The following is an 18,034-nucleotide window of genomic DNA, read 5'->3' as shown; positions in this document are numbered from 1 at the left end:
GACATTTATTTATTTTTTTATTCAAATCCAATGTAAATTGCATGCATTCTTTTTCATTTCACTGCTCTGTCATCAAGCAGGGGTTGTTAGCCCCAAAATATGCAAACCTTTGCAAGGAAAAAAACAAACAAGGGAGAGCTAGCGCTCTGTTTTTAAATTCACTCACAAAAAATATAGACCTTAGAAACCTTCCTGAGTGTGAAAAGAACATTTTTCTGCAGTCATAAGCTTACAAAATTTTAGTTACAAACTAATGTAAATGTACACCACACAAGCTATCCATGCCAGTCACTTATCTCGTACAATTTGGGTGTTTTTATAGAGTTTTGTTTAAAAACTTTTTATACTTAACAGATTTTCATAGAATGTGTGCACTATACATGCAACATGAATCCAAACATAGGGCAGCGTAACTTGCCTAAGCTGTTGGTGCCAAATGTACTATTTCTAGTAGTTCTCACATTCCTTGCTGCAGGCTGTCATCTATAGTCTTGTGAAAAGCTGATGATGTTAAAGCCATATGTACTTGATGACTATACACGCTAATTGCTTTACCAACAGCTGGAGACATGCTAAATTAAGTTCCCTGCAAAATATTGTGGTCTAGGACCCCTTCAATGTTGAGATATGTTAATTTTCATTTTGATCTGGATCGTCCTATTTATAGATTTGCCAACAGAGGTAGCGTTGACGCAAGGGAAATAACTCCGCGTCTTTGTTTACATCCAAAGTTTTTGAGACTCTAAAACAAGCTGTAATGCATGTATATGGTCCGCGCATGGCGACATATCGTCATTACATGGTCTTATGGTGCGTTTGACATCGATTATGGGCAAACTACACTTTGTAAACACGGGAGCGCGTACATATGCCTTTAAGAGGCAACATTTTATTGAGTTGCGCTTTATAAATGGTAGCCTGAATACTGACACAAAAGTGGTTGCCTGCTCGTCTCCGGAAAGCAACTGCGTGAGTTCACCAAAACAGAAAGCACAATGCATAAATTACAAATCCATCCATCTCTCTCACACACACACACCGACACACACACTCACTACACACCCACACACTGTACAGATTTTCACAAACTTTTACATTCTATACTGCCAATCAACATTAAAAATGTGATATTAACGCACAAGAAATCCTCAACAATTTCCGAAGAACTGCATGCTACGACAAATTTGTTTGGCCGGTGCGTACCAAGGGCACTGGGGCAGGTTCCACATTTAGTTCTTGTCTTAGGTCATCCATGTTTTTCTCCCAGTGTTTTTCAAAATAAACGTTCACCAGAAGCTTGGAGTTGCGGCCACAACGTATTGCCCATGAAAAGTAGGTGTTGATGTACTTCTGGCGATGCCTGAAATCAAACAACAGAAGCAGCTGTTTTAACACTTTCTACCCCACCTATGTTGACCAAGTATTTTTTAGCCGAGACCAGCTGTGCCGCAGCAGATCACTCAGAATTGTAGTAACTGTGTATCAACACGCTGGAATGCAGGCGTTAGATGGACGTTACAGGAAGCGACTGAAGCGGATATATCCGTATCTGGTCAGATAGAGCCGTATGGGTGGTAAGGATATATCCGTACCTGGGAGACGATGAGTTAATTACAGTGGTGAAAAAGTAACATTACTCTGACGCATGCTAATCTAAAATTTAACTGCAAAGACATTTTATACCCACTATCCCACTGTCAACACACTAACATGCTCTCTATATATATGTATCCATTTACTTGGGCCCTAGCCTTACAGGATTAAGCCAACAAAGCAGCTAAGTCAAAATGTAGTACACCAGTCATTATATCCACCCCTCATTGGCCGGCAATCTTGCAAGCACTCACACACTCCTTCTCTACCCTTACGTAACTCTTATTTCAAAATTCACTAATGGGTTTTCACCTCACACACACACACACACACACAGTGACACACACACACTCTCTTTATCACATTCCCATTTTAACACTCACTTGGGTCTTATAGTCTCAGCGGACCAAACAAAGCGGTCATGCCACAAATGGGAAGACCGGTCTGTATCGCCTCCACCCATTTCTCAACAACCTCAAACACCCACCGGGCCATACTCTCTTTCTTTCTGTCTGTCCGTGTCTATGTCGACCCAGGCTTATTTTAAAAACTCACTTGGGTCCTAGTCTCAGCGGACCAAACAAGGCAGCCATGCCACACATGGGAAGACCAGTCTGTATCGCCTCAACCCATTTGACGGCAACCTCGCCCAGCATATTAGGCGGCATGCCCAGCAATGTGTGTGTCAGGTCGTGGATCTGGCGATAACGCAGCATCACATACACCAGATCTGGATCGTCGATGAAATGAACTGGCAGCCGAGCGTCTGGTGAGAAACCCTGCAAACACAAACAGCACTAGATATACAGAGTACAGCATGCTTAATAGCATGTAAGGCAGTACAATTTGTCTTTACATACTGCCTGTTATGGGGGTTGGCTTGTAGGGCAGCACAATTTGTCTTGACATACTGCCCGTTATTGGGGTTAGCATCTAGGGCAGCACAATTTGTCTTTACATACTGCCCGTTATTGGGGTTAGCATCTAGGGCAGCACAATTTGTCTGTACATACTGCCCATTATTAAAAATTTTAGTAATAAATTTTCATTTGATTAATATACTTACCCAACTCACATATAGCAATTAACCCTGGTTCAGTGCTGGTATCGCTGTACGCGTCCCCTTGGTAACAAGAAAGACGCCTCTAAAAAAGAGTGACCGAGACCCGTAAGGGTGTCTAGGCCAGCCCGGAAACGAGGCTGCCTTCCGTATGCGCGCGCATACTCCGCCATATGCATCATTCTAAAACGAAGCCCAACTCACTTCTTTTTTAGACATAAATAACCCCACAGCGGGGAGGCGGGAGGGAATAAACGATGTGAGTTGGGTAAGTATATTAATCAAATGAAAATTTATTACTAAAATTTTTAATTAAATTACATATCTTACCCAACTCACATATAGCAGATTGCTACTAAAGGTTGGAGGGCACTTTACCCAAATAGGAATCGAGATTTTGTCCTGCCTCTACCCGAGCAGGTAACCCAGAAACGCATCCTGTCTCAAGGCATAGAAATCCCTGAGAAAGACATCAATGAAGAACATTTCAAGAAAGCCAGTAAGCCGACTCAAGAACTTCCGCCAGGAGATTAAAATGAAGATCAACTAGAGTGGAAGCCCAATCTTTTGCCTCATGAGGCCTGGCTGTAGTAAAGGGCAAGACTGCCCTGACATTCCCTGCCTGACTCTGCCACCAGCCAAGAGCTTGCCTAGCTATGGTGGAGACCCACTTGGCTAACGAGACTTTCAACATATCTCTAAACCGTACCATGATGAATGAGATAAAAAGAAGTTTCTGAGTCTCCAAACGAGAGTGCACAGTCCGAAACAGAAATCTGCTGAGGGCTCTAACAGGACAAAAATGTACATCAGGATCTCCAAGAGCAATAAACTTGCTCAAGAGAGGAAAGTTGAGTCCGCGCCACCCGAAGAGAGAGGACTGACTGCTCCCCCCCCCTTTTAATTCCTTGCCAACACTTGAAGGCATGCCTAAACAATGTGGCAGTCTATAAAGCTAAGGTTGACTTAAGTAAGTCATTACCTCCACCAAAGTCGATAGAAAAACTTTCTATCCTTAACCAGTGTTTAACGTCGTTTCTAACCGTTCAGGGTTAAAAAGCGACGGAGTTGAAAAATAAGAACAAGAGCTGTTAGAATCAATAATCTGAAAAGATCCATGCAAGCTAGAAAAATCATTGAACCCGAAATGATCAAAAGGCTAAATATGGCTCTGGAGGAGCCAGAATATTGCTAAAAGGTTTAAACTGTGCACGAAGCTGGATTCTCCAAATTCTGCTTACTTGCCAGAAAATTTGAAGGAACCCTAAGAACCATAGATCAGTCTTTCTCCAAAGAGCTGTCCATAGCAAACCTAGCCAGAAAAAACCTTCTGCATAGAACACAGAAACTCTGAACCAAACCCAGAGTTGAGGCAGACGCCCCTAAGTATCTCAAGTGAACCCTTACAGCAGACATTCAAGTAATTCCAATGTGAGAAAGCAAAGATGCCTTCTTGCCAGCCTAAAGAGGTCTGGAAACCAAGATTGCAAAGACCCGTACTGTGCGACCAACAGGTCGCCCAAACTAACTCAAAAAGAGCCCTGTGAAAGCGAGGGTATGGAGCCCCAACCCAAAGTGGATAACAGCCAGCCTGAAGCTTTTCGTTTGGAAACGAAAAACAGCCAAGACCTGCCCTGCGCTTTCCTTTTACCGTGAGATTCTCTTAGTTAGAGAACCCGCGTGCCTAGAAGCGGGCTCAAAAAGAGACCTTTCAAACAAGAAAGAGATTAACCTCTAGCCAACAGAATAATACTTAAAGGGCAGAGGCTTACTCTCAGGTAAAAAACGGCAAAGTAAAATCTTTGTATATGAGTCCTGTCGGACCACAAAGATAACCTGTTAAACGAAACCGCCCAAGCGAGAGACTAAAAGCCAGTTACGTACAAACGAGCCAATCATAAAGAAAAGATGCCGCAATCTCCCAGAGCTAGGAGACCTTGATCCAACAGACAGTCTCTCCTTGCTATCGCCATCACCAAACCCGAGGGCGGTTCCATAGAACGAAAAACAAGAGAACCTAAGTCCTTAAGCTTGGAGTTACCCGAAGCCTACAGAAAGCGCTCCGCGAGTGACACGCTACTTGGGCGTAAGAAACAAGCTAAAGCACCAACACCACCACAGGCAAATAGTCGTGCGTTGCCCACAAAAGTAGTGGTGACAAAGAAGACTCGCTTGCGAAAACTTCCGCAAGAACAAGATGACCCCGCCAGAGGATCTAAGAACTTAACACTCGAAGATTCTCCTCAGAAAGCTCAAACCAACTACAAAATGCCGCGAACCGCGACACAGCTGAAGTATGAGCCTCCCCATTTCCTCCTCTTGTTCCAGCATCATAACGAACATCGAAATGATGAGAACCAGTCACCCATCCCGATAAGGCAAAAACTTGCCAACAATCGGAAAAGTTTTGAAAAGTTTCAAACGTCATAACACCATGCCAGATCTCCATCCACCTGACTCACGCCAGCTGGAAGACTGGAAGAGAAAGTGAAAACAGCCTGTAAAAAAGGCAAAGGAACCGCAGAAACGGAACCAGAAGCCAAAAACTGAAAAGTGCCGACTACCAACACCACAGTGTTAACAGTAGAAGGATATCCCGTCCTGCACCCAGAAGTCACAGCCGCAAAAGCGAAAGCGCAACAGGCCGTGGATAAGTAAACATCGGGACCACCCGGTTGCACAGAAACACACCGGACGATCCCGTTGTACCTCGAACCATTTCAGCTGCGAGCGCCACTGCACTTGCTAACTTGAAACAGAACCTAAAATCAGTGCTTTACAGAAAAACAGGAGCACCTTAATCTGAACAGCCTTCATGCACCTCCGTGCAATCCGGAAGCTGACTCCATGCTAGACTTAAATCTCCAACAAAGAATCAGCCCTACTGCTCGCTTCCTGCCCCCCTGCTCGGTATCAAAGGTAGGAAAGTGACCCCCAGAGAGACTCGCATGGTCAACCCAAGAATCACCCAGCCCACCAACTTCCTGCCCCCCAGGGCGGAAGCTTACGTTGCCTAGGGCTCTTAGCCGCTGCTGAACGTGCGCCAGAAAGCGGAAGAACAGACACGGTTTCAACACTTCACCGCACAAAGCTTGCTACCTCCTGCGAACGTACACCACTTTCACCGGAGAACCCGGCTACACGCGGCCCTTTGCCAACTCCAGGGCAATGGACAACGATTCCCGGAAGCTGAAGTGAACATCCTGTTCCTCCGAACTTCCAGAAGTCATCAAACCGGATAGAGGTGGAGGAAGTAAAGCTTTGCTCTCAACCACCCCCTCCAGTCAAAACTTAAATGCCGTTTTCGCCGCCCACGTCACTGCGCTGGACAACCTGAACGGCAAGTTAAGCTGGGTGTCGTCCATCCCCGTGAACGCACCCTCATATGGAAGTAACTTCGTTATCCTCTCCTTCATGCTCGCAATCGCAATCGGGAAGGTGACCCCCGCCTTTCGCGGTCCACCAACTTCCACAATACTTAAATGCCATTTTCCGTCGACCACGTCACTGCGCTGGACAACTTGAACGGCAAGTTAAGCTGGGTGTCGTCCATCCCCGTGGACGCACCCTCATAAGAAGGTTTCCTCGTTAACCTTTCCTTCATGCTCGCAATCGCAATCAGGAAGGTGACCCCCGCCTTTCGCGGTCCACCAACCTTCACAAAACTTAAATGCCGTTTTCCGCCGCCCACGCCACTGCGCTGGACAACTTGAACGGCAAGTAAGCTGGGTGTCGTCCATCCCCGTGGACGCACCCTCAAATGGAAGTATCCTCGTTATCCTTTCCTTCATGCTCGCAGTCGCAATCAGGAAGGTGACCCCCGCCTTTCGCGGTCCACCAACTTCCACAAAACTTAAATGCCGTTTTCCGCTGCCCGCGTCACGGCGTTTGGACAACTTGAACGGCAAGTAAGCTGGATGTCGTCCACCACCGTGGACGCACCCCTTCCTGCCCCCTGGGCGGAAGCAGATGCCTTTCAACCTGACCACAGTCTACCGACGAGGCGGGAAGAAAAGGAACATCTGTTCGCTTGTCAGGGCCCTTAGCACCCACTGACACCCCGACTAAGCGGTGGATATCAGCCAGTGTTTCAGAACTTTCACCTGGGATTAGACCCGAGGCTACTCCCTCAAGACAACGCTCACGTGGAGTACACATACCTTGTGAAGAAGGACAGACGCCGGAGACCGTGAACTCCCCACATAAGGTCACAGCAGGGGACGAACGACCACTGTCCAGAGACGAACACACAGCAACCCCGGCCGGGAGAGCACGTAGTTCTGCCTTTGATGACGCAGTGCCAGCTGCCAAAGCAGAAACCTGTGAACTTAAAGTCAAAAGCAAAGAGGCCACGTCTACAGACGCAAGCCCAATAACAACATGTTTAACACCGAGCCCGGACTAATCCGTAGGCTTAAAACAAAGGTGGCCACTGCACCCGGTGTTCACCGGCGGTCACCCATCCAAGAACTAACCGGGCCCGACGTTGCTTAACTTCGATGAAAGGACGAGAACCGGTGCTTACAACGTGGCGAGGCCGTTGGCCGGCAAAATGGGGGTTCCGGAATAGTCACCAGTGTAGTAAACAAACTGGAAGCGGACTTGTCTACCGGCTAAGCGGGTAAAACAATCAACACATCAAAAGATTTTTAGCAAGAGAATCTACAACAGAAACGGACATAGACCGGATTGTTTAGACTTCCTAAAAGCTTTCTAAGGAGAAAAGGGCACAGCAGCTACCTATTAAGAAGCTGCCCTCTTCTTAGCATTGTCAGCCATGACGGAAAAACGACTCACGAAAAAATTTCTGAGAAACATCGCAAGTCCAAAATACGGCCAACAAAACTGCCAAAATCAAGCAAAATACAAGGAACGACCTCACCTCAACATAGTTGTGAAGTCCAGATGACAAGAAGAGACCAAGAGGAACGAAACAAAGTCAAAAAGACTAAGTAACAAAGGCTGAAACAGCCAGAGCGTACAAAATGCGACCAGTCCCACTGACGCTGAGTTTTTAGAATGATGCATATGGCGGAGTATGCGCGCGCATACGGAAGGCAGCCTCGTTTCCGGGCTGGCCTAGACACCCTTACGGGTCTCGGTCACTCTTTTTTAGAGGCGTCTTTCTTGTTACCAAGGGGACGCGTACAGCGATACCAGCACTGAACCAGGGTTAATTGCTATATGTGAGTTGGGTAAGATATGTAATTTAATTGGGGTTAGCATTTAGGGCAGCACAATTTGTCTTTACATACTGCCCGTTATTCGGGTTAGCATCTAGGGCAGCACAATTTGTCTTTACATACTGCCCGTTATTGGAGTTAGCATCTAGGGCAGCACAATTTGTTTTTACATACTGCCCGTTATTGGGGTTAGCATCTAGGGCAGCACAATTTGTCTTTACATACTATTTTACTGCCCGTTATGGGGGTTAGCATCTAGGGCAGCACAATTTGTCTTTACATACTATTTTACTGCCCGTTATAGGGGGTTAGCATCTAGGGCAGCATGTCTTTACATACTGCCCGTTATGGGGGTTGGCATCTAGGGCAGCACAATTTGTCTTTACATACTGCCCGTAATGGGGGTTAGCATCTAGGGCAGCACAATTTGTCTTTACATTGCAGTTAAAGCATACACACAGTGGTGTCAGGTTCATCTGGATGTGTTCATGTCTGAATGCGTAAGAACAATGCAAGGAATGTCCAGAGAGGTATGTGGAAGGTGTTTCTATAACCTGCCCTGTTATATAGTGCTATATGTTTTATGTAAAATCAATGTCTTGTTTGTACTATTGTTATGTACCACGCCTGAATTTCTCTATGAGATAATAAAGTATTCTTATTCTTATTCTTATCTGATAAGAGGACAACTTCTGCCATCCCTTTGTCTATCATTTGTACCAAATATACCTGTCACGGCAGGACACCTGCAATGCAGGGACATTTTTGGTTGGTCTCAAGGGTGTCCTTTCCACGCAAGTGCCATTGTACCATCGTCTACAGTACATACAATCATAGACATGCTCATGCAGCGAGAAAACAGATTATCAACTCAAAATAGTGAAAAGACTCAAAGTGACAAAGATTAAGGTGAAAAGATAACTATGGTCAGCCATTTGCAGACGGACTGAAATAAAATGTAAAAGCACAGTCTCTCTCTAATAATGTATGTGAGTGTGCTTGCGTTTGCGTGTGTGTGTTTGTGTATGTTTGTATGAATAAAAGACAGTGACAACAGAAACAACTCACGTGTTTGTTCAAAAAGTGCCAGTAGGCCTTGCCAAACGTATCTTCTGGAAGACTTCCCAAGTAGTCAATGTCTATTGTATCTGTATTTATCACTGGCTGTTCTCTGAAAAAAAGTGAAATACTGTTGAAGCAGTAAATCAAATAGCCATGTAGCAATGTTTGGAGTCTTTTTGGTTTTCACCATTTGAAAAATGTAAATCATTTCTTCCAGACATGGAACAAGGATGAGACATTTTGGTACTTCTGTCTGAGACATGCATTGATTTGTAACTGCATGCCCTCGATTTTACACCACTTCTTCTTCTTCTGCGTTCGTGGGCTGAAACTCCCACGTACACTCGTGTTTTTTTGCACGAGTGGAATTTTACGTGTATGACCGTTTTTACCCCACCATTTAGGCAGCCATACGCCGCTTTCGGAGGAAGCATGCTGGGTATTTTCGTGTTTCTATAACCCACCGAACTCTGACATGGATTACAGGATCTTTTTCGTGCGCACTTGGTCTTGTGCTTGCGTGTACACACGGGGGTGTTCAGACACCGAGGAGAGTCTGCACACAAAGCTGACTCTGAGAAATAAATCTCTCGCCGAACGTGGGGACGAACTCACGCTGACAGCGGCCAACTGGATACAAATCCAGCGCGCTACCGACTGAGCTACATCCTCTCCCACACACCACTTCAAATCAAGTATCTTGTAAAAAGAGGGGTAGTTTTCATGTCAAACACATCGTTTTCTTTCTTTCTTTGCTACTAACAACATTCTGCGAACAACATTTGCTTAAAGATATCGGGCGGGGATGTAGCTCAGTCGGTAGCGCGTTGGATTTGTATCCAGTTGGCCGCTGTCAGCGTGAGTTCGTCCCCACGTTCGGCGAGAGATTTATTTCTCAGAGTCAACTTTGTGTGCAGACTCTCCTTGGTGTCCGAACACCCCCGTGTGTACACGCAAGCACAAGACCAAGTGCGCACGAAAAATATCCTGTAATCCATGTCAGAGTGCGTGGGTTATAGAAACACGAAAATACCCAGCATGCTTCCTCCGAAAACGGCGTATGGCTGCCTAAATGGCGGGGTAAAAAACGGTCATACACGTAAAATTCCACTCGTGCAAACAAAAAAACCACGAGTGTACGTGGGAGTTTCAGCCCACGAACGCAGAAGAAGAAGAAGAAGAAGAAGAAGCTTCAAATATATCTATCTTCCTGTTGAAAAACGATTTATCGGAATCAACGCAAAACAAAGGAATGAAACCATATTCCTTCCACTTGGTCACATACTCCCTCCCTCCCTCCCTCCTCCTCCTCCTCCTTCTCCTTCTCTTTCTCCTTCTTCTTCTTCTTCTTCTTCAGCGTTCCACAATTTTCTGGTTACGTGTGAGCTCATTTGGGTTCCCCAAACTATACTCTGAGAGCATAGTCGATGAGCTTCACTCCGCTTTCGTTGAGTAGGCATGCTAGGTATTTTCGTGTTTCTATAACCCACCAAACTCTGACATGGATTACAGGATCTTTTCCGTGCGCACTTGGTCTTGTGCTTGCGTGTACACACGAAAGGGGTTAAGTCACTAGCAGGTCTGCAGATACAATGACCTGGGAGATCGGAAAAATCTCCACTCTTAACCCACCAGGCGGCAGCGACCGGGATTCGAACTCACGACCTCCCGATTAGGAGGCCGACGTCTTACCATCACGCCACTGCGCCCGTCGGACACATACTACAAATCTAAAAGCCTGGCGGCTTAATTCATGTGCAGAATCTGGGTATTGAATGGATGCGCTTATCCTTTGCAAACGTTTGGACGGATAAAAGATGATTAAATTTTACACGCAAGGAGGAAAATGTCTTTACTCAGCAGAAATCACTTAATTATGTCTACAGTAAGTGAATACCTATAACCCTTGTAAAATAGATAACATATGTTGTTTTTGTTTGTTTGTTTTTTCTGGGAATTTAGTTGTTTTAGTGTTTTGTGAAATGGCGTATCGTTATTTGTAATTTCATATTGTACAATGCAGAGAGCACAGAATTACTCTGTGGTTCACGCTTCATAAGCTTTCATTATACAAACTACATACTCCAAGATAAGTCTTCCTTCTGGGTCCTTCTCCATCTTGTTGCGCAGGTTTTTAAGGGCATAGTGACCAGTAGACTCTCCCAGGGCACAGATCATATCTGGATAGTGAAAAAGTGGTTGTGGTAGGATTATAATGGTAATTAAGTGCTGAACTTAACAGTTACTTATACAGGCATATATATATAATATAGACACAGATACATAATCACAGTCACACATTGAGAAAATAATGCAAAGGGACATAGGCACATGCCTGCTAGCTGATACAGATGTTGACATTTATAGTGGAAACACCCCCATTTACAACCTTCAAAAATCTAAGAAAATCAGGGAGAGGGATTCTTAAAATAGAGATACATTTACAGAGGGTATGGACAGAGAGTCTGAGAAAAAAAATCTTCTTCTTCTTCTGCGTTCGTGGGCTGAAACTCCCTCGTACACTCGTGTTTTCGCGCGAGTGGAATTTTACGTGTAAACCGTTTTTACCCTACCATTAAGGCAGCCATACGCCGCTTTCGGAGGAATCATGCTGGGTATTTTCGTGTTTCTATAACCCACCGAACTCTGATATGGATTACAGGATCTTTTCCGTGCGCACTTGGTCTTGTGCTAGCGTGTACACATGAAGGGGGATAAGCCACTAGCAGGTCTGCACATAAGTTGACCTGGGAGATCGGAAAGATCTCCACACTTAACCCACCAGGCGGCCGCGGCCGGGATTCGAACCCTCGACCTTTCGATTAAGAGGCCGACGTCTAACCATCCCGCCACAGCGCCCTTCTTTTAAACTGAATCAAAGTGGGGAGTCTTACAGGTGGGGTTCCACTGTACGTACAAGCAGACCTACAGGCAGATGACGAAAGAATTACATGAAAACACAACATTATCTCCTTATTGTAAAGTATATATATATATATATATGGTAGTCTCCCATGCCAACAGAAGCTACCATTCAGAGAATGGTTTGCTTCTTAGTTGGATACCATGGGTTGACAACTCTCGCCATCAGTACCACCTGACCACTGATGAGACACAATAGTGTCGAAACACGTGTCTGGTCTAGGTACAAATACAATGGTCCTCCTCAGGACTAGATTACTTTGCGATACGTCCCCCACAAAGGGACTTTGCTCTGTAAATCTCGGTCCCCCTTGAGGAGGGTCTGATGCTCCCAATAGGCTGTCTGTGAAGGGATACTTATTTCTCTCTCTATCTCTGCTAAGAGATTTTAACAAATCTCGGAAGAAAGTCTCTGCTGACTTTCAATTGTTTCTTTCACAATTTCTGATGTTTTATATATATATATATGTGACCCTCCACCACGAAATGAGTCGGATGTCACCTTGCACGGTTCTGCGCTAGGCCTAATATATGTATGTCCGAGGGGTGTCAGGTATCAGTGAGAGGGTCACCTTAGTCACATGCTTCAAACTTGAAAAGTGTTTGCTCTTTTATAAAAAAACGGGTCTCACCACTGGATAGAGCATACTTAATTCTTAATTTTCTTTAAGAAAATGTAAAAATATAAAAATCATGCAAAGGTGACATGCGACTCATTCTGTGATGGAGGGTCACAATACTATGAAGAATGTTACTAACAACATGAAACTTTAAAACCATCTGTTGTACTATTAAATCGTAATCCAGGCAAAATTATCTGTATTTCATGCAGTTTTGACTTTGAGGAATGCTTTTTGCTCTCCCATACCATCTCTTGCTGGGTTGTAGAGACACATCACTGCCGACCCAACTGCCAGTAAGCCACGTTGGAAAGGGGTGGTGGGTATGTGGCCAGGGTACAACTCGTCATATCGCAGCTGATGGTTTGTTTTGTCCTCAGAGTCTGATTGTTCTTCGTCATAGTCTGAAAGTAAAACAAGAGTGTACAAAATATGATAAAAATATCAAAATCCACAAATGTTACACATGCAGGCCAAAAGCTCTCCCCACACCCTCGAAATCCCTATCAACACCCATAACGAAGCAAAATGGTGCAATCTGGTACGTGCCATCTTCCACCGTATCATGTTAACAGATTGTGTGCATTTATGTGTGTGCAGGGTTTGTACAGATTTTTTCTAAAATTCAAGTATTTTTCAAGGACTCTCAAGACCTTTTGAAGAAAAAATCAAGCATCCTCTTACATTTTAAGACGGGAATGTAACACTTCCAAATCACGACTATAATTCCTATTATTAAAACTTTTATTTTGGGGGTTGCGCTCTCTCGTTTTCGTTGCGATGATAACCTAAAAAGCTTCCTGCAATGTATCGATCCTGATCCTGACTAAGTTGGAACTTGGAGAGGCATCGAAAGGACACCATCTTTTTTTCTATCCAGCACACAGATTTTAATGATTGAAGGGACTGTAGCTTTCTGTTTAACTTTTGCCTTGAGGTTTTTAAAATAATGAAACCTTGCAAATCTCAACAGCGGGTGGTTCCTCTGACTCTGTAGTCGGTCAGCAATGTTTGGGTTTTAAGGACTTTGAAGGACCATGGCAAGTTTTCAAGGACTTTCAATGACTTGAAATTGACCCCTCCAAATCCAAGCAATTTTAAAGATTTCAAGCACCTGTACGAACCCTGTGTGTGTGTGTGTATGTGATGTCTGTGTGTGTGTGTGTGTGATGTCTGTGTGTGTGTGTGTGTGATGTCTGTGTGTGTGTGTGTGTGTGGGACAGATGGCGAGCTGAAGGAAAAGTCTTAATGGTCATTTTATACAATGTTATGTCCCAATGCCAATGGCGTCTGGCTTGTTAAAACCCCAAACCCTGGCATTGACAAGCCCATATATATATATATAATTATATGCTCTCTGGTGAGTAGACTTACAACCTTAATTGGCACAAATGATAAGGCCCAAAAAAATAATAGGTGTGGTTACGGTAACATAGCCAAAAAAAAATAGGGTAGGAAGGTAGGCAATCACCTTTTTTTTTAAACTTTTTTTTCTAATGTTTACAAATTTGAAATTAAACCTACTTGACAGGGAAATAAGTGTGCGCCTCGGGCGCTTTCGCTTTCATTGCGTTTACTTGTTTTTGTGTGTATTTTTTTTGACAAATGTAATAAAAAGTTATAGGGTCGGCCCCAAAAAATAGGGTAGGTCGGGTTACCGTAACCACACCTATTACTATTAGGCCTTAAAAAACGTAGGCTAATAACATCTTTAATAGGCTCGAAGACACCAGACTGACAAATTCCAAACAAAAAACGATTTAAATTGTAACAAGGAACCTAGTGACTGGATTATTATGCAGCGTACTAAACCTAGTGACTGGATTATTATGCAGCGTACTCAACGCACTCCCAGCCACCAGTAAACTGAAGACATCAAAGCAGAAACCGAAACTACAACATTTGCTGCAGCAATGTAAATCTACTTCTTATCCACTGCTTATCTATATTTAACATGACAAACCTTGATTTACAGTCGAAGCGTGTCTTCGGTGTACAAAAAGACTACCTAACCGTGATGTAGACACATCTGACGTCTGAAAGCACAACAATTTCCTCAACAGTGACTGTGTCCTCAGCGAATATCTTGCACAGGCGGCCATGTTGACTGCAGTTAGGCAAAAGTCGGGAATGGGTGAAATGTTTCAACCTTGAAATGTACAATCCAAAATAAAGTTTTCCGATTAATGCAATATCGAATGTAGAAAAACCCCGATTAAAATAAATGTACGGTTACCTTACAAATTGATTTCAGCGAATAAAAAATAACTTCGGAATGCTAAAAGAGTTGCTTCCCTTGCGTTGTCTGCTAGCGTTTAGTTGCAATATCATCTTTGCGGACAACTCGTGTCTTCTCTGTGCAGGACCGCTCTCAAAGAGAATGTATGCTCTATCTATATATCTATATGGTATGACAAGTATGATTATGAATGTGTCTGGCTCGTTTATGTGCCACGGACCAACATGAGAATGCCACTACGAACGAAAATTAGGGGGCTTATTGTCCGTCAGGGCTTGGACATGAAATTGCCGTATACGATAAAAAAAATTAAAAAATAAAAAAGTGAGGGGGGCAGGCTGGTAAACGGGAGGATGACGGGAGTGGGTGAGATAAATGGTTAAAGGTTACAATTAAGACTTTGTAAAATTAATGAATTAAATACAAGATCTGCTGCATATTCTATCAAATTGCCGCGGGCACGGCTCCACAGTACCTGTCCGATCTAGTGCAGAAAAACAATCCTGAAAGGGTTGTCCGCTCTGCCTCCCAAAATAAATTTGTCAAAGCTCCTAAGTATCAGAGGGACGATCATGGTGGCCGCTGTCTTTCAGTCGCAGCTGATCATATCTGGAACAAACTCCCTTTGTCTCTACGTCTCAGTCCATCTCTGCCTTCTTTCAAAGCAAATCTCAAGACTCACCTCTTCAGAGAAGCATTCTGATTCTATGATGATGTAGTTGTCGCGACCCTGTGAATGTGCACTTTCGGATGAACAATGTTTACTGTGTGTGTGTGTGTGTGTGTGTGTGTGTGTGTGTGTGTGTGTGCGTGTGTGTGGACATGTGTGGGTGTGTGTGTGTGTGTGTGCATTATAATTGTTGTGTATACCGTGACTGGGAGTTCGTTCCTGTAAGAGCCTCTGGATTTTTAATTGTAACATTTATGTTTTGTTTTTGGTTTTTGTTGTAAAGTGTTTATGATTGTGTTCTATTCCGTCAATGGCGTCATTCTGGTAATGATGTTGTTATTGCTTTTGTAAAGCGCTTTGTGTGTTCGAAAGCGCTATAGAAATCACCATTATTATTATTATTTAAAATAAGTGTCATGTATCACCATGTTTTACATAAGTTTCTTGGGGTCCACATACATATTTTTTGGGGGAGGGACGATAAAACAAGAAGAAGAAGATTTCAAGAATCACAATATTTTTTTAAAATTGTAAGAGGAATATTAATCATATTTCCTTTATATACGTTGACTTCCTAGGGGAAGGACCAATAAAAACATGGACTTTAATTCAATTTTAGCCTGTTTCGTTAAAAATTGATAAAACTCAGCGGGACCACCTGTCAGTTAAAAAGTTTAACAGTGACAACCTTGTGAGAGAGAATATAAAGAACATGCGCAAACACGTCAGTAATACTGATCTTCTGTGGGGTAGTAAAATCATAGTTTGACACATCATTTCATTGACGCACGCATGAATTGCCATACGGCATTTGTTCATTATAAATGCCACTACAACGGTAAACGGATATAATAGGGCATTGACCGAGTGGTAGCCTATAGTGCCGGTGTGACGATTTCATCTTTCGCCCGTGTTCATATTTCCCACTCGATATATACTCAAGACTGAAATGTTGTTTCCTGGTAAAATTAAGAAGGGAAATTATTTATGGACGAAAAGCATGTCAGTTTCTTGCATGTGAAGAAAATTGGTGCTGAAATTTAATAGATTTCACCCCCAAAATCGATTTCTTCGAAAACGTGTACCGAGTGGTTACGTCCCTTGAATAAGAAGGGAAACATTGTAGGATGAATCAAATTTCTAAGTTAAATACAAACAAATTGGTTGGACAAATTAATGTAAGGTACACAAGGTCGCTCATCAGAACAATCGAAGCTTTTTTTGTTTTGTTCAGAGTCAGTGGAGTTTATACTAGATCAACGAGGCCGAGAATCGAAATATGACCACGGCGAAAGATGAAATCGTCACACCGGGTAGTGGTCGAACCTGTCCGAGTATAACGACCACCCGAAGGGACTCGACCAACCAAAAGTGTCCGTTATGGACAGGGCTGATCGACACGGAAAGGTGATTTATTTACTGAAAAGAAAACCGCTTGTCCGGGATCCTTTGGGTTGTGGTTATAGTCGTCCGACAGTCAATGTGTGTGTTGGTGTGCTGCCGGTGTGTCAGTCATAGTGTGTGTGTGTGTGTGTGTGTGTGTGTGTGTGTGTGTGTGTGTGTGTGTGTGTGTGTGTGTGTGTGTTTGTGTGTCAGTGTGTGTGTGTGCCGTGTGTGTGTGTGTGTGTGTGTGTGTCACAGTGCGTCACGTCACACTGAGTGTGTGTCAGTGTGTGCAGTGTGTGCCACGTGTGTGTGTGTGTGCCACGTCAGTGTGTGTGTGTGTGTGTGTGTGTGTGTGTGTGTGTGTGAGTGTGTGTGAGTGTGTGTGTGTGTGTGTGTGTGTGTGCGGTGTGTGTGTGTGTACAGAAGAACAAGCTTTGGCTTTCATTGATTTAAATATCATTTACTAGGACTAAGGTAATGACGTCAAGCCGGTTTAGATAACATATAGGCCTTCATTAATTTCAATATCATTCACTAGGACTGACAAATACAGCAACCCCATGGAATCGCGAGTTACAATACCGAGAGTTTTCCTTTTACGTACGCAAAAGCTTTTAGTCTGTCACGATAGGGGCTTACCGTGCATCCCCCCTCCCCTCTCCCCAAAGACCAGTCACATAACTGCATTATGGACATTAGTAATACTAGAAGGGTAGCAAGTGTTAAGAACTTTGTGGCTTGCAAAACACAAAAATCGATGTTCTCATAACATGTTGTGCGACAAACTTTCTCATTGCAGGCAGAACCCTTACGGTTGATACCCTTGGCCTAGTGTTCCAGACGTTTGTCTCCGAAACAGAAGTTGTCGGACCAGCTAGGATATCAAAATTGTATTTTCTAACGTCAGCAAACTCATAAATCATACAAATAAAATATGAGACCCTAGACAATGATGCTGAAATGTGATACATTGTATCATTAAATTTTGTAATAAACGCACGCACGCACGCACGCACGCACGCACGCACGCTAATACGCACACACAAACACCCGCGCGTACAGAGAAAAAATTCTGTTTGTTACACTTAGACAATAAAGTTTTATTGAATTGAATTGAATTGAATGTCGGAAAAATATACCTGGCTGAAACGGAAGACGACGAAATCTGCTAAAACTGAAATTAGGTACACACGTAGGTACTAACTGTAACTTAACTTTTCGCAATGAGACCAAGCCTCACTCAGTGCAACCAAATCCTCACCAAAAACATCCGAGAGACACACACACACACACCGTACA

General features: G+C 43.7%; 1 protein-coding gene across 1 annotated transcript; it reads right to left on the bottom strand.

The window, feature by feature from the left end:
• On the bottom strand, positions 1–14,554 carry LOC138948624 (ubiquinone biosynthesis protein COQ4 homolog, mitochondrial-like). The gene is made up of 6 exons (XM_070320188.1): positions 14,404–14,554; positions 12,689–12,844; positions 10,982–11,078; positions 8,905–9,007; positions 2,149–2,372; positions 1–1,360 (listed from the first exon to the last, which is right to left on the bottom strand). Exons 1-6 carry the CDS (start codon positions 14,540–14,542, stop codon positions 1,174–1,176), a joined length of 906 nt encoding a protein of 301 aa, XP_070176289.1. The 5' UTR covers positions 14,543–14,554; the 3' UTR covers positions 1–1,173.
• Positions 14,555–18,034: the final 3,480 nt, after the last annotated feature.

The sequence above is a fragment of the Littorina saxatilis genome, linkage group LG15 (assembly GCF_037325665.1).
Source record: "Littorina saxatilis isolate snail1 linkage group LG15, US_GU_Lsax_2.0, whole genome shotgun sequence".
Taxonomy (NCBI): domain Eukaryota; kingdom Metazoa; phylum Mollusca; class Gastropoda; order Littorinimorpha; family Littorinidae; genus Littorina; species Littorina saxatilis.
This window is presented reverse-complemented; position numbering and strand designations above follow the sequence as displayed.